General features: G+C 40.1%; 1 protein-coding gene across 7 annotated transcripts in view; it reads right to left on the reverse strand.

Moving 5' to 3' along the window:
- Nucleotides 1-1198: 1198 nt before the first annotated feature.
- DUSP22 (dual specificity phosphatase 22) overlaps nt 1199-20669 on the reverse strand; it is a 44068-nt gene continuing 24597 nt past the window's right edge. For 6 of the 7 annotated variants that reach the window (XM_068198408.1, XM_068198398.1, XM_068198436.1 and 3 more), the window contains 4 exons: nt 14939-14988; nt 9569-9643; nt 7884-8055; nt 1199-5013 (listed from right to left, as the gene is read on the reverse strand). In XM_068198408.1, coding sequence (XP_068054509.1) covers nt 4828-5013; nt 7884-8055; nt 9569-9643; nt 14939-14988 — 483 coding nt within the window. In that variant the 3' untranslated portion in view covers nt 1199-4827. Of the gene's footprint in view, nt 5014-7883; nt 8056-9568; nt 9644-14938; nt 14989-20222; nt 20394-20669 lie in introns of those variants that run through there. The other variant, XM_068198447.1, reaches the window with a different exon arrangement.

The raw sequence follows: 20669 nt of genomic DNA on the forward strand, positions 1-20669 counted from the left end.
TTCCGTAGATCAGAAAGGATTATACTTTATGCATGTTTTCTGTCTCATCGATGTCGTAGCACATATATTTAAGACACCGCTATGGATAACAGATGGGAGAAAGAAGGTAATCACAGTAGTAATTCAAGTGTCATATAGCAGGCTGTATTGAATTTAAAGTCTTTTTATAGAAAGACATGAAGAGGACTGAAACACGCATTAATAAAATCTGAGCAATCCCATTTAAACTGAAGATAAATGATGTATTATGTATTATGAAATGTATTTGAATAAGGTGTATCTATCACTTTCAGAGCTATCTACAGACCCATCTACTTTATTCTAGTGGAGGATATTACTGATTAGTTGCATGCCCAAGATTCATTAGGAATCACCATCCACATATTCCCAATAGTATATAAAATGACAAGTTCTGGGAGAGGAAGGAGAGAGAAAAAAGAGAAGACTCAGAAGTCACTGTGCCTGAGCATCTATTTCTGCCTTCATGACAAGGGAGTCCCACTGCAAAAACAGCTCAGCCCTCAGCAATGATTGAAGTGGCCATGAGATCTGGCTATGATCTCACTGATTATACTCTCAGGTTGGTGGGTTTTTTGGTTTAGGTTTGGATTTTTTTTTCCCAATTGCCCAACTGTCAGAAATACTCTCTTAGCAGTGGTAGTGTCAAACCAGAAATTCAGTGAGTTATCTGTGGGATTTGAACGGAGCATTTTCTCCCTTACACTATAAGTTTCTAAATGTTTTCCCCTGAGAATCATCTGCCACTTACATCAGCTTCCTCTGACAGACCACTACTGAGAGCCTTGAACACTGCCAGCCTGAAAACCAGGTAAGTTTTACAGCTGATTAAGCCCTCAATCAGTGTGCTATGGAAAAGAAGGTATTTCAAAATAATAAAGAACATTGGCTTCACCACATACCCCATTGCAAAGACGGGCCAGCAACAATCAGTAAGACAGCAACATGCAAGAACCTCTTGGGAGACCATCAAGAGGTGCTTTTGCTGAAGATTCTTGAACTCACCTGGAAGTAGTTGGTGAAAAGAGAGGTAGTTTCAAGAAGTCTGTGTGCAGGAGAAAAAAGGAATCAAAACACCAAAATGAGTTAGTCTTGTACTGTCACTGTACCTGCAGGGATACAAACAGCGAGTAGAAGCCTTCTGGACACTATCACCGATTTCAAGAAATACAAAAGCAGATCAGGTGTTAACATTTAATTTTATTTATAAAAAAACTGTAGAACGTATTAAATACAAACATTTGGAAAAAGTAATCAAGGCTTCGCTAAGATGCCCAGGAAGAGGAAGACAGAGAATCAAGAAGCTTACCAGATTTAGAATTTTCAAACTAGTGGAATAATTGCTATAATTTTTCACTGACATCTTCATAGGTGGCGGCCATTATAGCAACCAAAGTTATTATCCCTTTTAAAAAACAGATATGATTTGCCATATCTTCCCATTCAACCACAAAATGTAAGGAAGCAACTTTTTCCAGGTTAAAAAACTGAGTAACAAATACTATTAATGCATTTATCCATTACCTAGTTTCTAAAACACTAGACATTTGCTTATAATCACACATGGATATCAAGTTTAGCCCAAAAAAAATCGATTATACATTTCAAATCTGGATATCCAGTAAGGTGTTATAAACTTTATACATTTTCAAGTGAACATCAAAATGAGGACAGTGTTTAGAAGTACAGAAACAAAATAACTGAATGCATCATCTACACTACAAAGGCCAACTACTAAGATGTGAATTGGGTCTAGTCATGTTCCAGATAGCTGGAAAGTTCTACAAATTGCCACCGAAAGGCTGGTTGGAAGACAAATCATGTCACGTTCTCAGTCTGCGTTAGCTCCTCTCCCTCTCCAAAAGGCTAAAGGTGAGAACTGTAGCTCTCTCTTCTGCACCCGTGGTAATTAGGGAGTAAACCATCGTTCTGCTCTCTACATGGACAAACCAGATTCAAGTTTTCTTAGACTGCTGTTGCTCTTATACTGCTCTTACCTGCAGTATGCAGTACACACGGACCACTACAGAAGATGTTGAAGGCAGACACTGCAGAAAATACCCCTTCTGCCTTTCAAAAAGAGAGAAGCACTCCCACTCACTGACAATACGGCATTCCCTCCGTCTTCCCAGCTTACCCTGTATCTGCTTTGGAGCTGCAGCGTAACACACACTGATGTTGGCTACATGGCCCTAAAGCCACACTCAGTTTCAAAAAAAATCCTGTTCAGGGGACTGACTCTTTGGACATAAACAAACTATTAAAAAAAAAAAAAACCAATGCAGGTTAATCTTGGACACATGAAAATTAACAGATATCTCCTATTCTGCCTTGTATGTGTCAGAACAGTAAAAGAACTGGCAACTTACCAGCACCCACAGCGCTACTACTGAAAGGACAGGAGTGTTATAGGATACACAGCGTTGGCAGCCAGCTACAGGAAGGACTGGCTGGATACCTGCAAGACCATAGGCAGAATACTTCTGACAAAGCTGCCCTTTGGGGGCGGGCTGATGCTGCCCGACGTATCCTATTATGAGTAGGGTTGAACAAACGGACATGCATCCTGAACATGTGTCAGACCCTGTTACCGAGGAAAACATTTTCCAATTATTACATCTACCCTCAGAGCACAGAAAGGACTGCCAATGTGGACACTGTTGGGCTGGAATTGTTAACCAGACTATTATTTGCAGGAAAAGCTAAATACCTCTCTTACCAGGCAATCACAGAGCAACTGCTGGATATACCAAACAGGCAGTGGTTCATTTAGCTGCAAGCTTGAAAACAAGGTCAGTTCCAGCACTTTTCCCAAATCCAGCAACATCCCTTACTGCAGCAAAGTTATGATTATCCTGCTCTCATCATGCTGAGTACACTTCAAGAACTTAGTGCAATGAGAACCCTGATGCAGGTTTGACCTCAGATGAAATGGACAGTAAGTTCCACCCCATTCCCTTTTTTCCTTTTAGGCAATTATTGATATGCACGACCATATCATATATTTCACAAGCCATAACATATTTTTTAAGATACTTAACAACAGATATTTAACAGCCAGAGTTTTCATGGCCCAAAAATCTTGCTCCCATCCAAAGAATTCACTACCACCTGCAAGCAGGAAATCACATGTAGAGGAACCTTGTGAAGGAATGGGAGGCCGGAGTACCAAAGAAATTGAAAGAGACACAATTTGGACACTACTTAGTATGCTGATGGCTTCTCACTCAGTGCTCAGCTTTTAGCATGATATACACCACACTTGAACAAATGAAGGGTTTGGTTTTAGTTTTCTATCTTGGCTGTTTGGGTAGTACTTTTTATTTTCTAGAATCTTCAAGAAAAGTGGGCCTTCCATCCTCCAAGTCAAAGACAAGAAATCATGATCTTGGCATCAGGGCCCCCCCACATAACACCATCAGAAATCAATACATTGCCCAGCATCCCTACTGACATGTTTGAAGTTACACTTTTTCAAGCCGCTTGAGTCAGGCAATGGCTCCATTGCAGAAACACACAACGCTACCAAGAGCGGAGTATGGCCCCCAGTTTCAACCTAGTTTAAAACATATTGTACAAATGTATTCCCATAAATCTGATCACAGCGAAATATATAGTGGTGTTTAAATGGCGGGGAAGTTGAATTCCAAGAACTCAATCTTTAAACCAGTGAGAAATGTGGCCAATTTTAAAAGAAAACAATAAACTTCTCAAATACAGACATTTTGAAATATACGTGCACACACACTCTTGCACACACACGCACCCACTTACTTCACTCAGTGTTAGATTAAGTTTACACAAGGCAATTTTCAAGGTTGCGTTTACAACCACAATGACAAGAACAGCATTTTTGAGGTAGCTGAAGTCAAAGAGCAAACCACAGCATAAGCAAAGAAACCAGGTGCTCGCACTCACACCGAGCCCATTCTTTGGAGACACGCTAACGTGTGCGCAGGGGCGTGTGCTGAAGAGGCTCGTGTTCCATGGGGAATGAAGTTCAGTGGCTCTGGAGACATGATAAACTATGCTCCAGAAAAGCTTATGTTGGGAGACCAGATGCAAAGTCGAGGGACCATGGCTTAAATCACTGCACATCAGCTGAGCTGTGGTAACAGCCTAGGCGCTCTTGGTGTGTGGCAGCTCTGCCGACAGCTCAGTCTCACGGGCACTGAAGCAAAGATAACTGTGGCGGTTGAAGGTGTTATTACTCAGAGCTGTCTGTCCCACTTCTCTCCTAGATGCCACTGCTGGGGAAAGGTACTTGGGCCCCTGTCTCACCTGCTCCAGCTTTCAGCCTGCACTCCAGCTCACGCCCGCCTCCACGCTATTACCCGCCAATGGACTGTGAACAGGAGCAGCAGAGAAACAGTCTTGAGTTCCCTTCTTCAGGTGCAGTAACACCTTTGCCACACTACGAGTGCAGAAATGCCAAACTGCCACAGCTTGAATCACCCGACTTCATCTCTCCAAGCCCTTTGCTAGCCTACAACAAGAGGAGTTGAGCTAACCTCACAGCAAATGCCAGGCAATGTGGGCAGAAGGGGACATAGCTGTGGCTGGCAGACAAACTGCCTCAGCCACAGTAACTGGATCCTGTCTCTGGGCATAAACAGAGCTTGATCCTGCCCGAATTACTAACTTGTGTGAAACACACTCATACACACACACACACACATAATGTCATCAAGAAGCTTTCTATAAATCAACAGTTTGCATGGTTTACTGCTGAAAGTCTTGAAGATGGGATGGAAAACATGGCAAGATGTTTTGCAAAAGTAGAAAGAAAAAAAAATCGACCTCTTGCAACTAGGTCTCTGTTGTGTAGTTGCTGTATGAGAGTGATGGCACAGATGAGAAGTTGTTATTCCACTGCCTTCCTCCAGTAGTCTGATGCAACTCTGCCTGCTCTTTGTATTTGCTCAGAAGATTTTTGGCTTCTTGCAGATCCTGAGAAGAGTTTTCCCCATATTCTTCTTTCAGCCACTGCCTGAACTGGAGAAATTGAAAAGACATATACAAAATGATTTAACAGTAACATGAAATGGATGGAGAAGTAATTCTTCTTCCTGTCCTACAGAATTTCAATAACCTTTAAGATCATATACAGTTTAAAGAAAAGCACTGCAGATATTGCATGTACTTAAATAGCAGCACAGAATGCACAGCTGAAATTTCAAATCACATATTTGAAATCACTGAGACTCCTTATATCTCCTGAAATGACACATCTGTGGAACAGCTTGGCTGACTGGAGTAATACAGAGTAAGGAACACCTGCTGGGAAAGGACATCCTGGACTTAAAATCTCCCTGTTCCTGCTGTATACACAAAGAATAAGAGGAATTAGCATGGAAGCCAATATGATCAGCCAACTTGTCCAAGTCACAAAAGGCTGCAAGAAGGTTGAAGATCAGAAAGTGAACCACTCTTAGAGGTTTTTGATCTTGAGCCCACAAACACCAGTAGTAAAAAACGTAGTGTGTATATCCTAATAGGTGTCTTCCAGGAAGAAATAGTCAATGAGTTTTATAAGCTAAAGAATAGGGCCCCATATCTTACTGATATGAATGACTGAATATGGTACATGGTAACATATGTACCAGGCCCAGCTGATGGTCAGTCCAGCTATGTATCCTGCTTTGAGAGTAACCAGATATAAATGATGAGGAAAGAATCAAGCAATGGCAGGACAATAATGCTGGGACCTTTTCACTGGCCATTTCCTCAGTTTGCAGCAATTTTCAGCTCAGGTGCTTTCAGAGGTTGAGGCAGTATCTTTGTGTTTGATAACACAAATGAATTCTTTTGTCATGAGATTTCATTTTAAACCCGCATTTTTTTCACCACAAGATACCTGTATGCCAACAAGCTCCATAAGTGCATATTGTATAAATCCCCCCACTCCTTTTCTTTGATTCAGATGTGCCAACAGATAACTTTGTCTCATAGGAAAGAGTGGAAATTTCACATGTGTACTTCTTCTATCCACTCAACTCTGACACTTCTTTCCCTGTTGGAGAATTTGAGTCCAGCTGAGGACAATTCCAGCTGATGAACTGTCCAACTCCTGACAATTTTGTTGAGCTTACCTGCAGAAGCAGCTAGTAAACACAGACTCCAACTGTTGTGTCCCAGTGGGGAAATTATTACATTTCCAAACTTCAACCTTCATACTTTTGTTCTGTTTGGGGCTCATGAAATAGCTTGATCCATAAAGATAATTTATTAGGATATTGGGAGACAAGACCTCATCATAGATGCTTCCTCCTATTCCTTAAAGAAGTCCTCAGGCAAATCTGAAGCCTCAGGCTACCATGTGGAAGTCTGCAACAGGTGCAAACTATGTCGTGACCTTAGTGACTAAACCTCACTCTATAAGACCAAGATCTAGAGGACAACATTCCAGAGAGCCCACAGGATACCACCACCCTTTAGTGGAACAGCAAAACACCAAATGCTGCTGAAATCTGAAAAAAGTTCACGCCCTTGGCAGATGGCATCATTCCACTGAAATCAGGTGTGTAAACAGACACCTGCTGAGGATGTGGTTGCTGTTAAGAGACAGTAAGAAACTACAGCCCAGCCAGTGAATACAGGTGGATACTTCTTTTTGCAACCTACTGCCTCCCCCTCAGTGAATAAAGACAGAATGCGCAGTCTATGGTGGATGAAAAAAGAGAGACGTTACTGTCTTTATCAGGCTATTTGCATACAGCCTTAATTGTCATTGCTGTTAGACCAAACCAATTAGAGTAGAAATGACTGTAAGGGAGGAAGGAGACAAGTCTGGAAAGTCCCTCTCTGACTTTTGTCTCTTAAAAATCAGTTATTCTACCATTTACACCAGTTCCAAATGATCCAGGAAACATTCAGTTAAATATTAAAAAAAACGCAAATATTTACAGTTGCTAGCTGCATCATGCAAAACTAATGGTAATTTCTAAACTCTGAGCTTTCTGCAGCAGTATGACAGGGATGGAATAAAAAAACCAACATCCTTTGTCCCGTGTATTTTGCTTTCCGACTTTGGTTCGCCTGTGTTGTTATTTTCAATAAGCAGAATAGGCACAAAAGCCCACACAACAACAACATGCTGAGCAATGGAAAATGGAAGGGACAGCCAAAGTAGGTTGGTAACGTAAGTGGAAGTCACCAGTCACCCACAGGGAGCAGGTCTTTTGCGTAGGATGGGGTTTTTTTGGAGTAAGAAACTAATTTTTGTTTTATGAAAGCCCTTTGGCAGTCCAACTCTTTTGTTGATTCTCCTAGTGCTACAAAACTTTCAAAGGCTAATAAGAAAAAAAAAGGGTCAGATCTGAGGCTGCCCTAAACATCAAAAAACATATCAACTCTTAGCCACAGAAGGTGGGAGGACTTGGGTTATGGACAAACCATAATGAGGACTTAGTTTAACTCCTGCACATGAAAGATTTGTGATGATGATTTCTTTCCTGCTTACTAGTCCAAATGAATGTGCTGGGGGGAAACCCACTACTTTTATCCAACTGGTAGGTAGAGGTTGGCCTTTTACCTGTGTTCTGAGAATTCACCCTTTACCTTTTACCCCTCTAAAGGTGTTAGTCTTGAACTGTGTCTTAGCTCATATGAGCAACCACTACATTGACAGCACAGCTGGGCAGGAGGTGTTTAGATGCTGTCCTTCATCCCTTTTCCCACCCAGCATTCCCTGACACCTTCAGATCTATCTGTATCTCCTTCATGGAACTGGCTGGGCTAAGAAGCCATTCCCTCAAAGCAAAAACGGGGAGTCAGATAAAACACACAGACCACAAAATAATGAGAAGTAGCCCATGATCTGACTTGGAGTTGTGTTTCACAGCTCTTTTTTGTAGCTCATTTACCTGATCAACATCATGTTTTTCAAATTCCTGTAGCTGTCTCTGGAAGCCCATGTTTGGATTGGCACAGGATCTCGCCGCACGGACAACAGACAGTGCATCTTCCCAGCCAAAGTCTGTGATGGTCATGATGTAGGCAACCACCAGGGTGACACTCCTGGAGACACCTGCAAGGCTGCATGGAGAAGGGGGTGCAATACACTGAAGCAGTGCTGTACTTCACCTGTCACAGCTAAAAGCATTACTTCTCAACATCACAGACCGCTGTGCTGCTTGCCATGAGGAAGGAATATTTAAATATTTGAGTTAAATAGTTTTGGTGCTACTTTTTCAAATGCAGCAGAAGAAAATCTACATGATCAAGAAAGTGGGTTTTGAGTGGTAACTCATATGAGGCTGAAAAGGAAGAAAAAAGTATGAAGTAGTCACAAAAGCAGGGGACAGTGCACACATTCTAAGTTACATTTGGGTTTTAAAAAGGCAGAATTAAGCCACCCTTTCTTTCTACTGTTTATAAAGATCAGAGCAGAGAAATAAGACTGTTTCCTCTCCACCATGAATAAAGGCTTCAATTTCATGGAGCCAAAATGAACTTTAACTGAACCAATAAGAGGTACATATGTCTGCTTGAGTTCCTCTTTCTGCTATCCACTGCATTGTGCAGCTTAAACTCTCAGGACTCCAGTTTCCCCAGATGAAAAGCTGGGATAGAGTAAGAGTAATTCGTGATGCCTGGTTGGACAACACTGGACAAACTCAGAATTATTTCTATTCAGAGTACAAAGAATGTGTTAAGAGTTATATTTACCACAGTAAAAATAAAGAGTAACCAGACTCTTACACCATTGTATGTTTCTGAATACTTCGCAAATTTAAATATATGTTTTTTAAAACTCTATCAGTATTCGGACTACTTATTCCTGTTTTCTGTACACCAAGACTGACCAAATGGCTCATGCACAGCTCTGTCACGAGTCAACAGCAAAGTGAGGATTTATACTCAGGGTCTGTGTACAAGTCCAGTGTTCAAATAATGAGATGACTCTGTTTCCATATATAGACTCATATATGTCCTTTGGACATACAGCACAAAGGCCACAACCAATAGCAGAGAGCAACAAAAAACCCAGGGTGGGATGTCCTTTTCTATTCCTTACAGTCCCAGGAGCATCTCTCCAACAGGGTCTTGCTATTAACAAACACAACATTTAAATGCTTCAGCAGTTTTAAGAAGAGGAGGAAAAAAATCAATTTCTGTTCAGACAGGTTTTTTTAACAACTCTGAAGTCACCAAAACAGTTAGAGGAACTAATCAAATTATTAGGATTATGGAAATCACATTTAGAAATACAGCAATTAAAATGATGAGAAATAAATAGTATGTCTTCAGCCAGCACATTCCTAGTTAAATAAATCCCACAAAGATGTTTGATAAGAGAAGGTCAAGAAGAATCTCTTGGGTTCCTTTCATCTCCAAGCAGCTGCCCACCCCAGAGACTCGAATGTCCTAACATAAGCTTTAATAGCATTTGCAAATCTTCTGGGGCTTTTTGAATAAAGGGAGCAATTCAGTCCAAGAGGATTTTGCTACAGAGGGGAGATGACCACTAATTTATTGAAATTATGAACATCCAAATCAAGGTAGAGAAACCCTTAGAAAGAATTTTTTTAGCAAGCTGTATACATACCAGTGAACTAAGCAGCCTTCACCTGTGAGCCGGCACTCATGGATAAATTTGATACTCTCTCTGAAATGCCTTGCTCTGAAAACAAAAGCAGAAGGAGGATAAAGAAAGTGCTGCATTTAGTAAAATCACTACTTAGAAAGAAAGAAATATATCCGAAAGCTCACCTCACACTGTTTCTAGAATTTAGAACTGAATACAGGTCTTACAAAGTAAAAGTTATTGTCTGCCAATTAAACACAGAACTCACTGGCATAAGTTATTCGCCACTCTATCCGAGTAAGAAACTGGTATTTTAGGCACTACAGTGTGATAAACTTTATTCTGATGACTGTCAAGTCTGTATTTCGGTTTGTGTTTGATACTTCTTAAAGCAGTAACTTGACCTCCCATGTCCTTGTGTGCTCAGATGTCAGGTGGAACTCAGCACAACTACACGAGCAGTTCTCCAGACGTAATGTCTCCCACAAAGAGACACTACCTGCTACCCAAACTTATGCTTAATTCCAACTCTACCTCCTCCTTCAAGCCATGTGCTAAGGCATGTCGAAACATTAAGACTTTCTGCCTGGATATGTGAAATCACTCCCTTTTGTCTCTGATATGAAAAAATTCTCAATTCAAGCCCTGTTTTCTTTAGTTCCTTCCAGTCTTCTCCTTTCAGACAGCAGTACCCCTTCTGCCCATATGCAGAGTGTCAGCCTAGAGCCCGCCTGTTTTAAAGCAGCAGAGGAGAAAATGTAGAGAAGACTCCGTTTGCAAACTTTAGGGTTTATAATCTCATTATCCTTTACATATGCCCCTTTCATTTTAAGTGAGGCATAGTGAAGGATAGCAAGTGGGCAGCTGTCATCATCTGAGTGAATATGCAGAACTGCCTCTTTGCATCCCAGTTCCAAGTTGCACACCCTGCCTTTGGTGCTGCCTGCAGTTTACCACAGCTGCAAGCAGCACCTCTTAGCTCTACAGAGCTGGAGTTCACGGTGGCCTTTGAGTGCTCTTGCAATTCAAGCTCACAAGCAGCAGTAATGTGGGCAACACAGGCAGAGGAAAGAGCTTCTCAGGGGGCAGTCATTGCCAGGCCTGCTGGCAAGGGCAAACCTGAAAGCACATTGCGCTCAACACCCATGAAACACAACGTCCTGTATTCAAGATGTTTCCCCTTTCTGAGTGAATATTATACCACAAGGGTAAAAGAAAAAAAACCTCAGCCCAGAACCAGCAGCCACACAAAAATCAGGAATACCCACATAAAAGGAAGCTTCCCTTCCTGCCTAACAGTGCAGCTGCTGATACTGTAAAAACACTCCTGACCTGAAGGACAACACTGATGCAACAGGATGTCACTGCCTGCAGAACTTGCAAAGGCAACGATATCTAACTGGAATAAACAAAAAGAAGATCCCAAAGCCCGGGACTCCCTCTCCAATGCAGTTCCTGCATCACTGGATACAACATAGAAAACACAACTAGGGAAGACCTGAGCAGCTTATTTGGAAAATCTCAAGGCACAATGCAATCCCAAGCCTTTGGACAGTAGGTCAACTCAGGGTTTTATGTTTCTCAAGGAACTGATGAAGCATGTAGGATAAGTGAAGACAAAGCCCTACAAATGCATGTGTACTCGGACTGCCAAGCCAAACCACTGTGCTGGCTGAGCTCTAACAAATCACGGTGCTCAGGTCTGCCAGGGGAGCACAAGAGGTTTCACATAAACAAACTTAGAGGACAAATGAGATCTCTGGTTATATGTGCAAGAGGCTTTACTATTGCACAAGGAAAAGCTTAGCTGAGATTGAAAGCATTCACTCAGCTGAAGCTTGGTTAGGTTGTATTGACAATCTGATCTTCTTGTCTTTTCTCTTTCTCTCTAGAAAATCTGGCCAGGAGGGTAACTTCATGCATGAGTGAATTCATTTCAATGGTCTCACACAAGTTTTGTTAAGACACTTCCAACACTCTGGTTTGAAAAATATCTGTGACTGAGCATAACACCTTTGCAAGGTACTAAACATCATGAACTCCATTCACCCAGTCTTCTTCACCCTTCCTCACTGCTGATGCTCAGTCTGCTGATGTGCTTTCAAGTGTGTTTACAGGCATTCATGAAAATGAGAAGAGAATTAGTTACATCTAGAATTAGTGCTGCTCTATAGCACCCTGGCCCCTCCTCATCTTGAGCCAGAGAAAAGGAGGTATGTACTCCTCCACAACCCTACGGCATCAGGGTCTCTTCTGGAGCCAGTAGACACAGTTGCCTAAACTCATTTTCAAAGTTATGGTAAAATCATATTCAGATGAAAACTAAGATTGAGGACCAGTTAGCTGTGTGACAAGAGCCAGACACAAAGAAGAATGGTAAGTCTTACAGTAACCACAAAACAGTTGACTATCATCTCTAACAGGAAAGCACTTGACAAATGTGTTGATTTGCAGCCCATTTGTTGGACTTCAGGACAATTTATTACATGATATCTGACTCTTGCATCTCCCAGCTGAAAGCTAGGTCCTGAACTGCATCATCTTTACAGTGGGAAAACACCACAGGAAGAACCACCAGTACAACACCCCTACCAGGATGTTGTAGAAGTTATCTAAACTTACGCATTAGCACGCTGCATAATTCAAAACTACACCAAGAGCAGACTTATGATAACAGAGCTGTATTTTCATTTGTTGCTAGTTGGACTTCTACAAATATTTATAAAGGTTAAAAAGATAGTATCCAAATCAGATAGGACAAAGCATCTTGATGTTTCTTTCCTTTCATGATGTAAAGGAAAAAAAATCTACCAAAATTTTCTCCTCTTAATAGGTCATCTGGCTTCTGTATTATCACCACTAACCACCTGATTGTTGGAGGTTAATTCCTTAGAAACAGGCAGCCAAAGACAATTAACTGGAACAGGGCAGGAAGGGAAGATTTTATTTCTATAGAAATAATTTTTAGTGATAACTTCTAAAGAAGATGACTCTTCTGGAGCAGTTATTGGCCCAAGGTAAAATTCTCACAGACCAGGGAAAACACTGATTTAAATCTAGGAAGTACCTTGAGTATGAAAAGCAATTGCTTTCTCCCCATGCTTGCTAGGGGCAGAACAGGGGAGTAAAATTAAGCTTTTGAGACACTTTAGTGAACACCACATGCTAACAGGGGAATCCCTGCTGTATTTCCCTGGCAAGTCATCCCTCTGAGGAAAAGAACTCCACTAAAGTTTTCTAGGAGTAAATATGCATTATTCACACGAGAAACCGAAGGTTTTATTCACAAAAACTGAGCTGAAGTGCATTAAGAGCTCACAGTCCCAAAATTCAGTGGGTAAAAGGCTTCCAGTTGGTCCTTGCTGTTGGGAAACAGACAAGAGAGCAGAGTTCACCCCATCAGTTGTGCCTGTCAACCATTGCTAAGAGAACACAAGAACCTGCAATACAGGATGCTGCTTGGTTGGTTGTTTTTTTCTCCCTAGAAAGAAACCAACAGAATCCCTCTTTCAGAAGAAGAGGGCAGACATGCAAAGATGTTGCAGAGGGACCAATTCCCTTCCTGCTCTCTAGCTATCCCTCCCTCCACAGTGGGCACAGGCAGTATGGTTAACCACTCCTAGATAAGACTGCATCCAGTCCTCACAGGCTGAACAAAAATAACTTCCTCTTTCTTTCAGAAGACTGCATGTGCAAAGCAAGCAATGGTGCTATTTGTGAGCATCATGATTTGATTTTACTTGAAGGCCTGGACTGTATAAAGTAAAAGAAGAAAAATCGGTTACTCATCAAGTTTTATTTTAAGTGATGGAATGTATCAGTATTAGAAGTAATGACGTTTGCTTGCAACCACCTGATACCAAAGCAAGTATTTTAGATGCCTGCAGCATAACAGAAACAATATTCATGCAAATATTCTATTTTCTTACTGAAGCCTTAAGAGCCTTGGTACTGCGCCAGACAGCGCAAGCACAGGAGCTGTTCTTTCAATATAACTCCTTGATATTTAACAGTGAGGGCAATTGTACATTGATTAATGTTCATCATAAATGCCATCCCTTCTCTTTTTATTCCCAATTTATCTCTATTGAGAAAGGAAGAAGATTTAGAAAACATTGTCAAAAATGCTACATACCTCAAAATGCCAGTGAACAATTAATGACATGTGAATGCTTTCCTCTAATCTCATATTAGCTTTCCTTCCCAAAAGGATATTTCTTTAAATTTATTTATGTTTATTCTAAATATTAAGGCCACGGAAGTTGTCCATGACAAAGGCAGTTAGCTCTCAGCCTTCTCATCACAGACCTGAAATTTAGGAGATTAGGGTATTTTTTATTGCAGGTGGGGTGTGGTGCTTTTTTTTTTCCTTCACCCAAAATCATGACAGAAATGCAGAATGAAAAGGCAAATCATCACACATCAAGTGCCACACTGGAATCTTTCTAGACTATTTCTAGAGAAACACATGCTCTAAAAATATTCCCCAAAAGCATGAGCCAGACTATTGCTGTGATACAAGAGAAAAGCAGTGCTGCAGCTCCTTCCATACCTACCAGGCCTCTTTCCACTACTTGTTTCTCTACCAAAACTTGGTAGCAGGATGTGGCTGAAACCCCCATCACCTCAACCCAACACAAACAGTGAGCCCTAGAAGAAAGAGCTGGTCACCATCCAAGTCCTTTTGTTTTGATTTCTCTTTGGAATCAAAACTTGGCATGTTCCATTAAAACCAGGGGTAAAGCAATTAGCATTAGGCGAACTTTAGCAGAGATGAGAAAGAGCAAGGCTTGGACACCCTAGCTGCAGTACCTATATCCTCAAGGTCAGAGTCACTGCAGGGCAGAAAACTCCCTGCCATGCCAGCTTATACCAAGAGCAGCAGGGACTTCTGAGGCAGGTTCAAGAAGTCCCCAGCAGATTGTCACAGGGGTAGTTTGCACACAGGGACTTTGTTTTGAAGGCCCACTGTGAGGAATTCATTTCAACCCCTGAGGCACCAGGCTTCAAACCTCTTTCAAGCACTTTGTTTTGTGTTTTGTTAATGGCTGCAGTTGGCACAAAAAAAAAAAAAAAAAAAAGAGGAGCCAAACACAAAGATTGACAAAAACAGTGGCTAGAATAAATTGTGACTGAATTAGGCTCACTTACTAAGGAATTTCTGAAGTTTAATGCCACAAATCAAGAGTGTTTATGTACTGAGACTCCTACAAACACACATAAAAAGCAGGGTTAAATGAAGTGTTACTGTGTTTTCCTAACAGATTAAACCCCTTATTTGTGTAATACTCATTAGAGATCAGAATCAGAACTTTTAGCAAATTTTAAAATAGGCATCATGGTACCATAGGATTTCTGGGGTTTCATGATTTACTTTTAAAAAATACTTACAAGTTCTGCGAGGGTGAGTCAGCAGCAGGAATGCACAAATACTTCATTCCCTGTGTAAAGAAGCAAAGAGGTATGAGAAGAAAAGATTTGAGTTAAACACATTCATCCAGCACAGCACAAGTCCTGCTCTAGACTAGTGGAATATTAATGATTTTGAGGAAGCAACACCATCATTCAGACAGAAATCATCTCTATACAGTCCGATTTTTAAACACTTGCTTTCACATTGCTAAGACTCCAGCATATAGCTTAGTCATGCTTCTCCCAAGGCTCAATAGTGAGCTTTTAGAAAAAGGAGCGTCTTTACTAAAAAGATCTAAACTTCTTTCTGAAAACACAATCAATCTTACATTTCTAGGAAAATGAAGTTGCAACTTCTCCTGCCCTTCCCTTTCTCTGAACAGATGTTACAACCTGAAATTGTGATATGCAGTTTCTTTTAAACTCACACAATCATTTTTCTTTACCCAGTTGATAAACCAAACAAAATGTATTTCAAAGAAGAAATGTGATGTGGATTTTGTTTTTTTATTTCTGGAAGCCTTCAAGAAGGACAACCATAAAACTCATACTTTTCTTCCACAAAGTTAGCCCCTCTTTCTTAGTCAGCTATCATAGTAAGTTGTAAGATTGAGTAGGGAAGTTAGATAACCATTTCTGATGCATTAAAAACGTTACTAGATATATTTAAAACAACATATCTATAATCCTACGCTATTGCTTTGCATTGTCAACGCTCATTTCAACTGTCATTTTATTTTCAAAGTTTTCTTTGCTCCTATGACTTAAGAAATAGAACACTGCTGAAAGCACATTTAGCTGACTTCTCAAATAGGACTTCCAAGAATACAATCTGCAGCTCAGACACACAAAAACTACATTATTCACTGGAACTCTTTTGAATTATCTTAGATGCCAAGTTATGAATTCTTCAGATGCACTTGCAAAGATAAGAAAACAAGCAAAAGGGTCATTATAAAATGCATCTAAATCCATTCTTTTGTAACAATGCACACTCCTGTAATAATTCCGCATGTTCAACACCACACATGGAAAGTTGCATATTTATGTACAAGAGATCCTTTGCCAACACGCTGGAACACAATCTCCACCTACCAGGCAATTTATTTGCCAGCTGGGGAAAGAAGAGGAATTTTCACTGCACAAGTGTGTGACTACCTGAGGCAGCATCATCTACAACCCCTTTGCTTTGCTGACTCAGAAACCCCTCCATATTTCCCATACACATACTTTGTTTCTTCACTTGCCATTGCACAAAGAGCAAAGCCTTTTACAAGAGATCCTGACTCCAGCACCATGCCACACCTCTGCAAGGTGCACAAACTTCACCACTATGTCAGAGAGACTGTGGGAAACAATCAGAAACAGTCAGAAACATTGGCGAAAGCCAGGATGACTCCACAGCTAAAAGCTGATCCAAAACAACTTGTATAGACACACTCATTTAGAAAGATAGTGTAGCAGCAATACATATATTGATAGGCTGCTGAGCCAAAGATAATTAATTATATTGACAGATTATGATAAAAAGCATTTGTATGACACATCTGAGAAGTTTATCTTGGACACTAGTATCACTTCAAGTGAGTCACTCCAGTAGAATGAGGGCCTGAGACCTGAAAGTAAATTTACATGCTATTCTTTCCCCATCACCTCTGGCAACTCCATACCATTGAAAAATTGAAAATTGAGGGCAGGAGATGGGTTAGCTCTGGAGTGCAGTACATGCCAGAAGGCTTGCTCCTCCAGCACGCACTGACACAAGTTGTTCCGCAGATTTCAGAAGCTATGGCACATGCTGAGTGCTTTTCACAGGCTGAGTGCAGAGGGGCTTTCAGATCGTGTTCACTCTAAAAGCAGAAGTAGCACCCAGCACAAATTTAAGACCTGCAATGTTCCTTTTTTTTGTCATGGCTGGTTAGTTCCAACTACTGCAAGCAAGCATGAAACCAGCCTATGAGAGACCACACGTGGTCCCGAATGGCTCATCCAAAGCCTGATCCTGGACAGCTTCAGCACTTAGAACTTCCAGTGAAGCCCACAGCACACTTTTCATTATTGTGCTTGCAAATGCTCAGCATCTGCCTATTAGCTTTATTAATAAATCTGCTCAGAAAGGAGATGGTTTAAGTTACTGGAATTTGGTATTTTGACTGATGTGTATCACCTGTGTTTTTGGAAGGCTGTGGTGATGGACTCCTCCCTGTGAGGAAATAATCACACACTCAACTCAGAAATAGTTAGAGGTGGGATTTCAAAAGTACTGTGCAGTGACCTAACCCATCTCCCACAAAAATCAACAGTGAAACTCTCAGCAACTTCGAGCCAAACACAGCTTGGCCAGAGTTGGTAACTCCTGAGGATCCCACCCTACAAGAGTTTTGTTTCTCTTGGTTGAAATAATAATTATAATAATAGGATCAAATACCATTCATAATAACTGGATACTTGAAATACAACATCACCACAAGATTGTATGAGGCAGGTATTCATAAATGAGACTCAGGATTTTGTGTAGATATTCCTACACCAATTGCTGGAATTGGATTTTCTTCACACATACTGTATACACTTTCTTTTTTTAAACATATCAGCAATAGGAAGACAATTGCTGAACCCTGCTGTTTGTGACTCTTTTTGTAAAAAAAACTACCCAGGATCATAATATTTGTATATCTGTGCCCCAAGACACTACTGTCTTTCCTGTGCACATACCCTGCAGGTACCATCGAAGAACTGTCCCAAAGGGACCTTTCAAGCAGAACAGTTTATGCCAAGCAAACAAACAGCTACCTACAACATTTAATATAGGGTACAAGCATGCAAGAAAGACAGAAACACCACTATTTTCTTACCTTGCAGTTTGTTTGCCATTCTCAAACTGCAGAGCATAAGATGTTAGGTGGCAACAATCATTGGAAGAGTGATTACAACAGAGTAAGCTAAATCAAAGACCAGCTTCTTGTGAAAATTTCAACAGGCTCCAAATTGGTCTCTAGTCAGAAGTTTCATTAAATAAACCTGAATCCAGCTACAGAGGCAATATCCCATTTGAACCAAAATGGCATATTAATAAAGATGGAAAGACAAATACAAATTTTATGTCAACCATATGGAAGTCTTTATTTACATCTTTTTTAATTAAGGACACTTTGTTCCCTAAGAATGACAATTCTGTAAAATTATTCAATGAAGGAAGAACAACTCAAAACAGGTATTGTGCCAACTTCACCTACACACACTAAATTAGGTGCTACAGAGCAAGCACATTTCAAAACATGTTTTTTATTCAAAACAAAGGGAAAAAACTTGCAAAGCCTAAAGACTGATGAAAAAAGAAACACCATTTAAAATCCTATACAAAGTAATACATCCCATTTATTTATTGGATATATACTGTTATTCAAAAATTTCTTCAGCTGACAGCTATGTCAGTCATGCTTTATCTCTCCAAACACACTTTTCCTCAGAATATCCAATTAAAATCTATTGATCCAGCCTTTTTAATTACATAGAATCTATGTATATTATTAGGCAATATAACATCCCAAACATACGGAATGGGTACAGACCCAAGCTCCTAGGGCAATGAGGTGCTGAACACAGCATTTTTCTGCTCATCTCAATTCACTGCTACTTTCCACTTGTTACTTTGAAATCACTGCTTTCCTTTCTCCATCAATCACCTTTACCACCAAACACCCCTACCTTCCAACACGCACACCAGACTTTTTGCTTATTACTTACATGATGACCCTAACTGATGCCCCCAACAAATAAAAGCAGTGCTTCCATTTCTTTTGGTTATTTAACCTGTTAACATTGTCCCAAACAAAAATCAGTAAAATAAAATATAATTTACTTTTTTGTTTTCTGTTTCAGCAGTGTAACCACCAAAACTAGATTTCTCTCGTAGGCCCTGAAACTGAGTGCTGCAGTTAAACCGATAGAGTGAGAGCTACCAAAACTATGGCAAGTATTCAGATTTCAAGATTGTCGAAGTTGAAACAAGGGAGAGTTAAGTAAAATTTCTAAAATTCACTGTTATTCGAGAAACAACAACACTTGATGCAATTTCACCACAGATTCTGGAATTAATAAGCCAGTTCTACTGCAGTGAATATCAAGGGATTGAACCAGCTTTCAGGTGCACACACATATATGCAGAAGCTTTACACTACAGTCAATAAGGTATTAATGGAATTCTGTCAATATTCAAATTCCTAATTATTTTAGAGGTTGATCTACTAAGGTTGGAAATGGAACAGTTATGTCACATTTGGAAAAGTCAGACTAAAGAACAAGACTTTTCCAATATCATTAGCTTTTAAAAAAGATAATTACATCTTTGCTATTAAATCCAGTATTTCATTCAGTGTTCAGGAACACAACAGTCCAGTATAGGGAAAACTCTGTTTCTATTCTACTTAAACAGAATTTTATTTTAAAAACTCCTACTTCATTTTAACTAAACTTGTAAAATCTGGCATTTGGGGTTTTCTGGAAGAACTTGCAGAGTATTGCAGTAGCAGAATGACATATCTCTATGTGCCAAATGTCAACTAATGTGTCAATGACTGAAAACAGGACCTTTGCAGAGCACAGACAAATTCAATTGTACAATACTAAGAATGATTTCGGCTCTGAACAGGATGAAGTGCAAAAAGTACTGTAAGACAAATGCAGCATCTATACAGACGGCTGCTCCTTTGCAATGATCGAAGATATTCTGAAGTCATTGAGAATGATAATCAGTTTGATTGCATCTTAACCATACTAATATATGTTTTATATGTGAAAGGAAACTGTCCAGTGATTCTTATATAAAATGAGCGCTCACAAAACAGCTTGCATAAGAATAAGAAGGACTAAAAATACTACTCATTATTTCATGTTCATTGGGTTTTCCAAGTAATGTTTTTACAGACATTTTTCAGAATATGATCTCTGCCACTGCTGTACATACATTTCTGAGGTTCTAGTTAGCACTTGGAAGCCTGAATCTAGTGTGTCAGATTTTAAAAGTTGAGGAGAGGAGGAAAGAACCTCAAATTACAAAATTTCTGCTCTCCAAGGGCAAAGAGTAGGGGGAAGGGTCTGTAAAAAAATTTTTTTAAAGAGCAGTATTGTATTTTTGGCATTAAACTTCTCTATTTAAATTTATGTAAAGATACCATCAACAATTTCCAAGAATTTTTTTTTTAAACATAAAACCCTAAACTTACATTTGTGAACCAAGATGCAAATAGAAAACCTCCAGCACCTGGCAAGTTCTTTCAGGTTAGTCAAAAACCATGTGTTAATTTGAGTCGTCACATCAACAGATGAGGACAGGAGGACTTATTTTTGTTTAGGGGCATTTCAGCAAAAAAGCTAAAGTGGGAAACAGCCGGCACAAAGCTTCCTCAAGTCAAACCAATGAGAGTTTATAAAGGGTTTAGTCCAGTAATGCACCGAACTGAACCTGCTAAACTGAAAACCGTTCAACCGTTTGTTTGTCCTTTCAGTTACTTTCTGTAGCAATCACCATTAGTGCTGATTTTATTAATGACTCATAGAAAATGCATTTGTGTTTCAGCCAAGGATAACCACTAATTGACTTGAGTGAACAACACACTCAGGTTTGGCTTCAAAAAATATGATAAACAAAATCGAAATTACATGAACAATATGAACAGCAGCAAATGGGATGCTCCTGCAATAGAATTCA

The sequence above is a fragment of the Anomalospiza imberbis genome, chromosome 1 (genome assembly GCF_031753505.1).
Source record: "Anomalospiza imberbis isolate Cuckoo-Finch-1a 21T00152 chromosome 1, ASM3175350v1, whole genome shotgun sequence".
NCBI lineage: Eukaryota > Metazoa > Chordata > Aves > Passeriformes > Viduidae > Anomalospiza > Anomalospiza imberbis.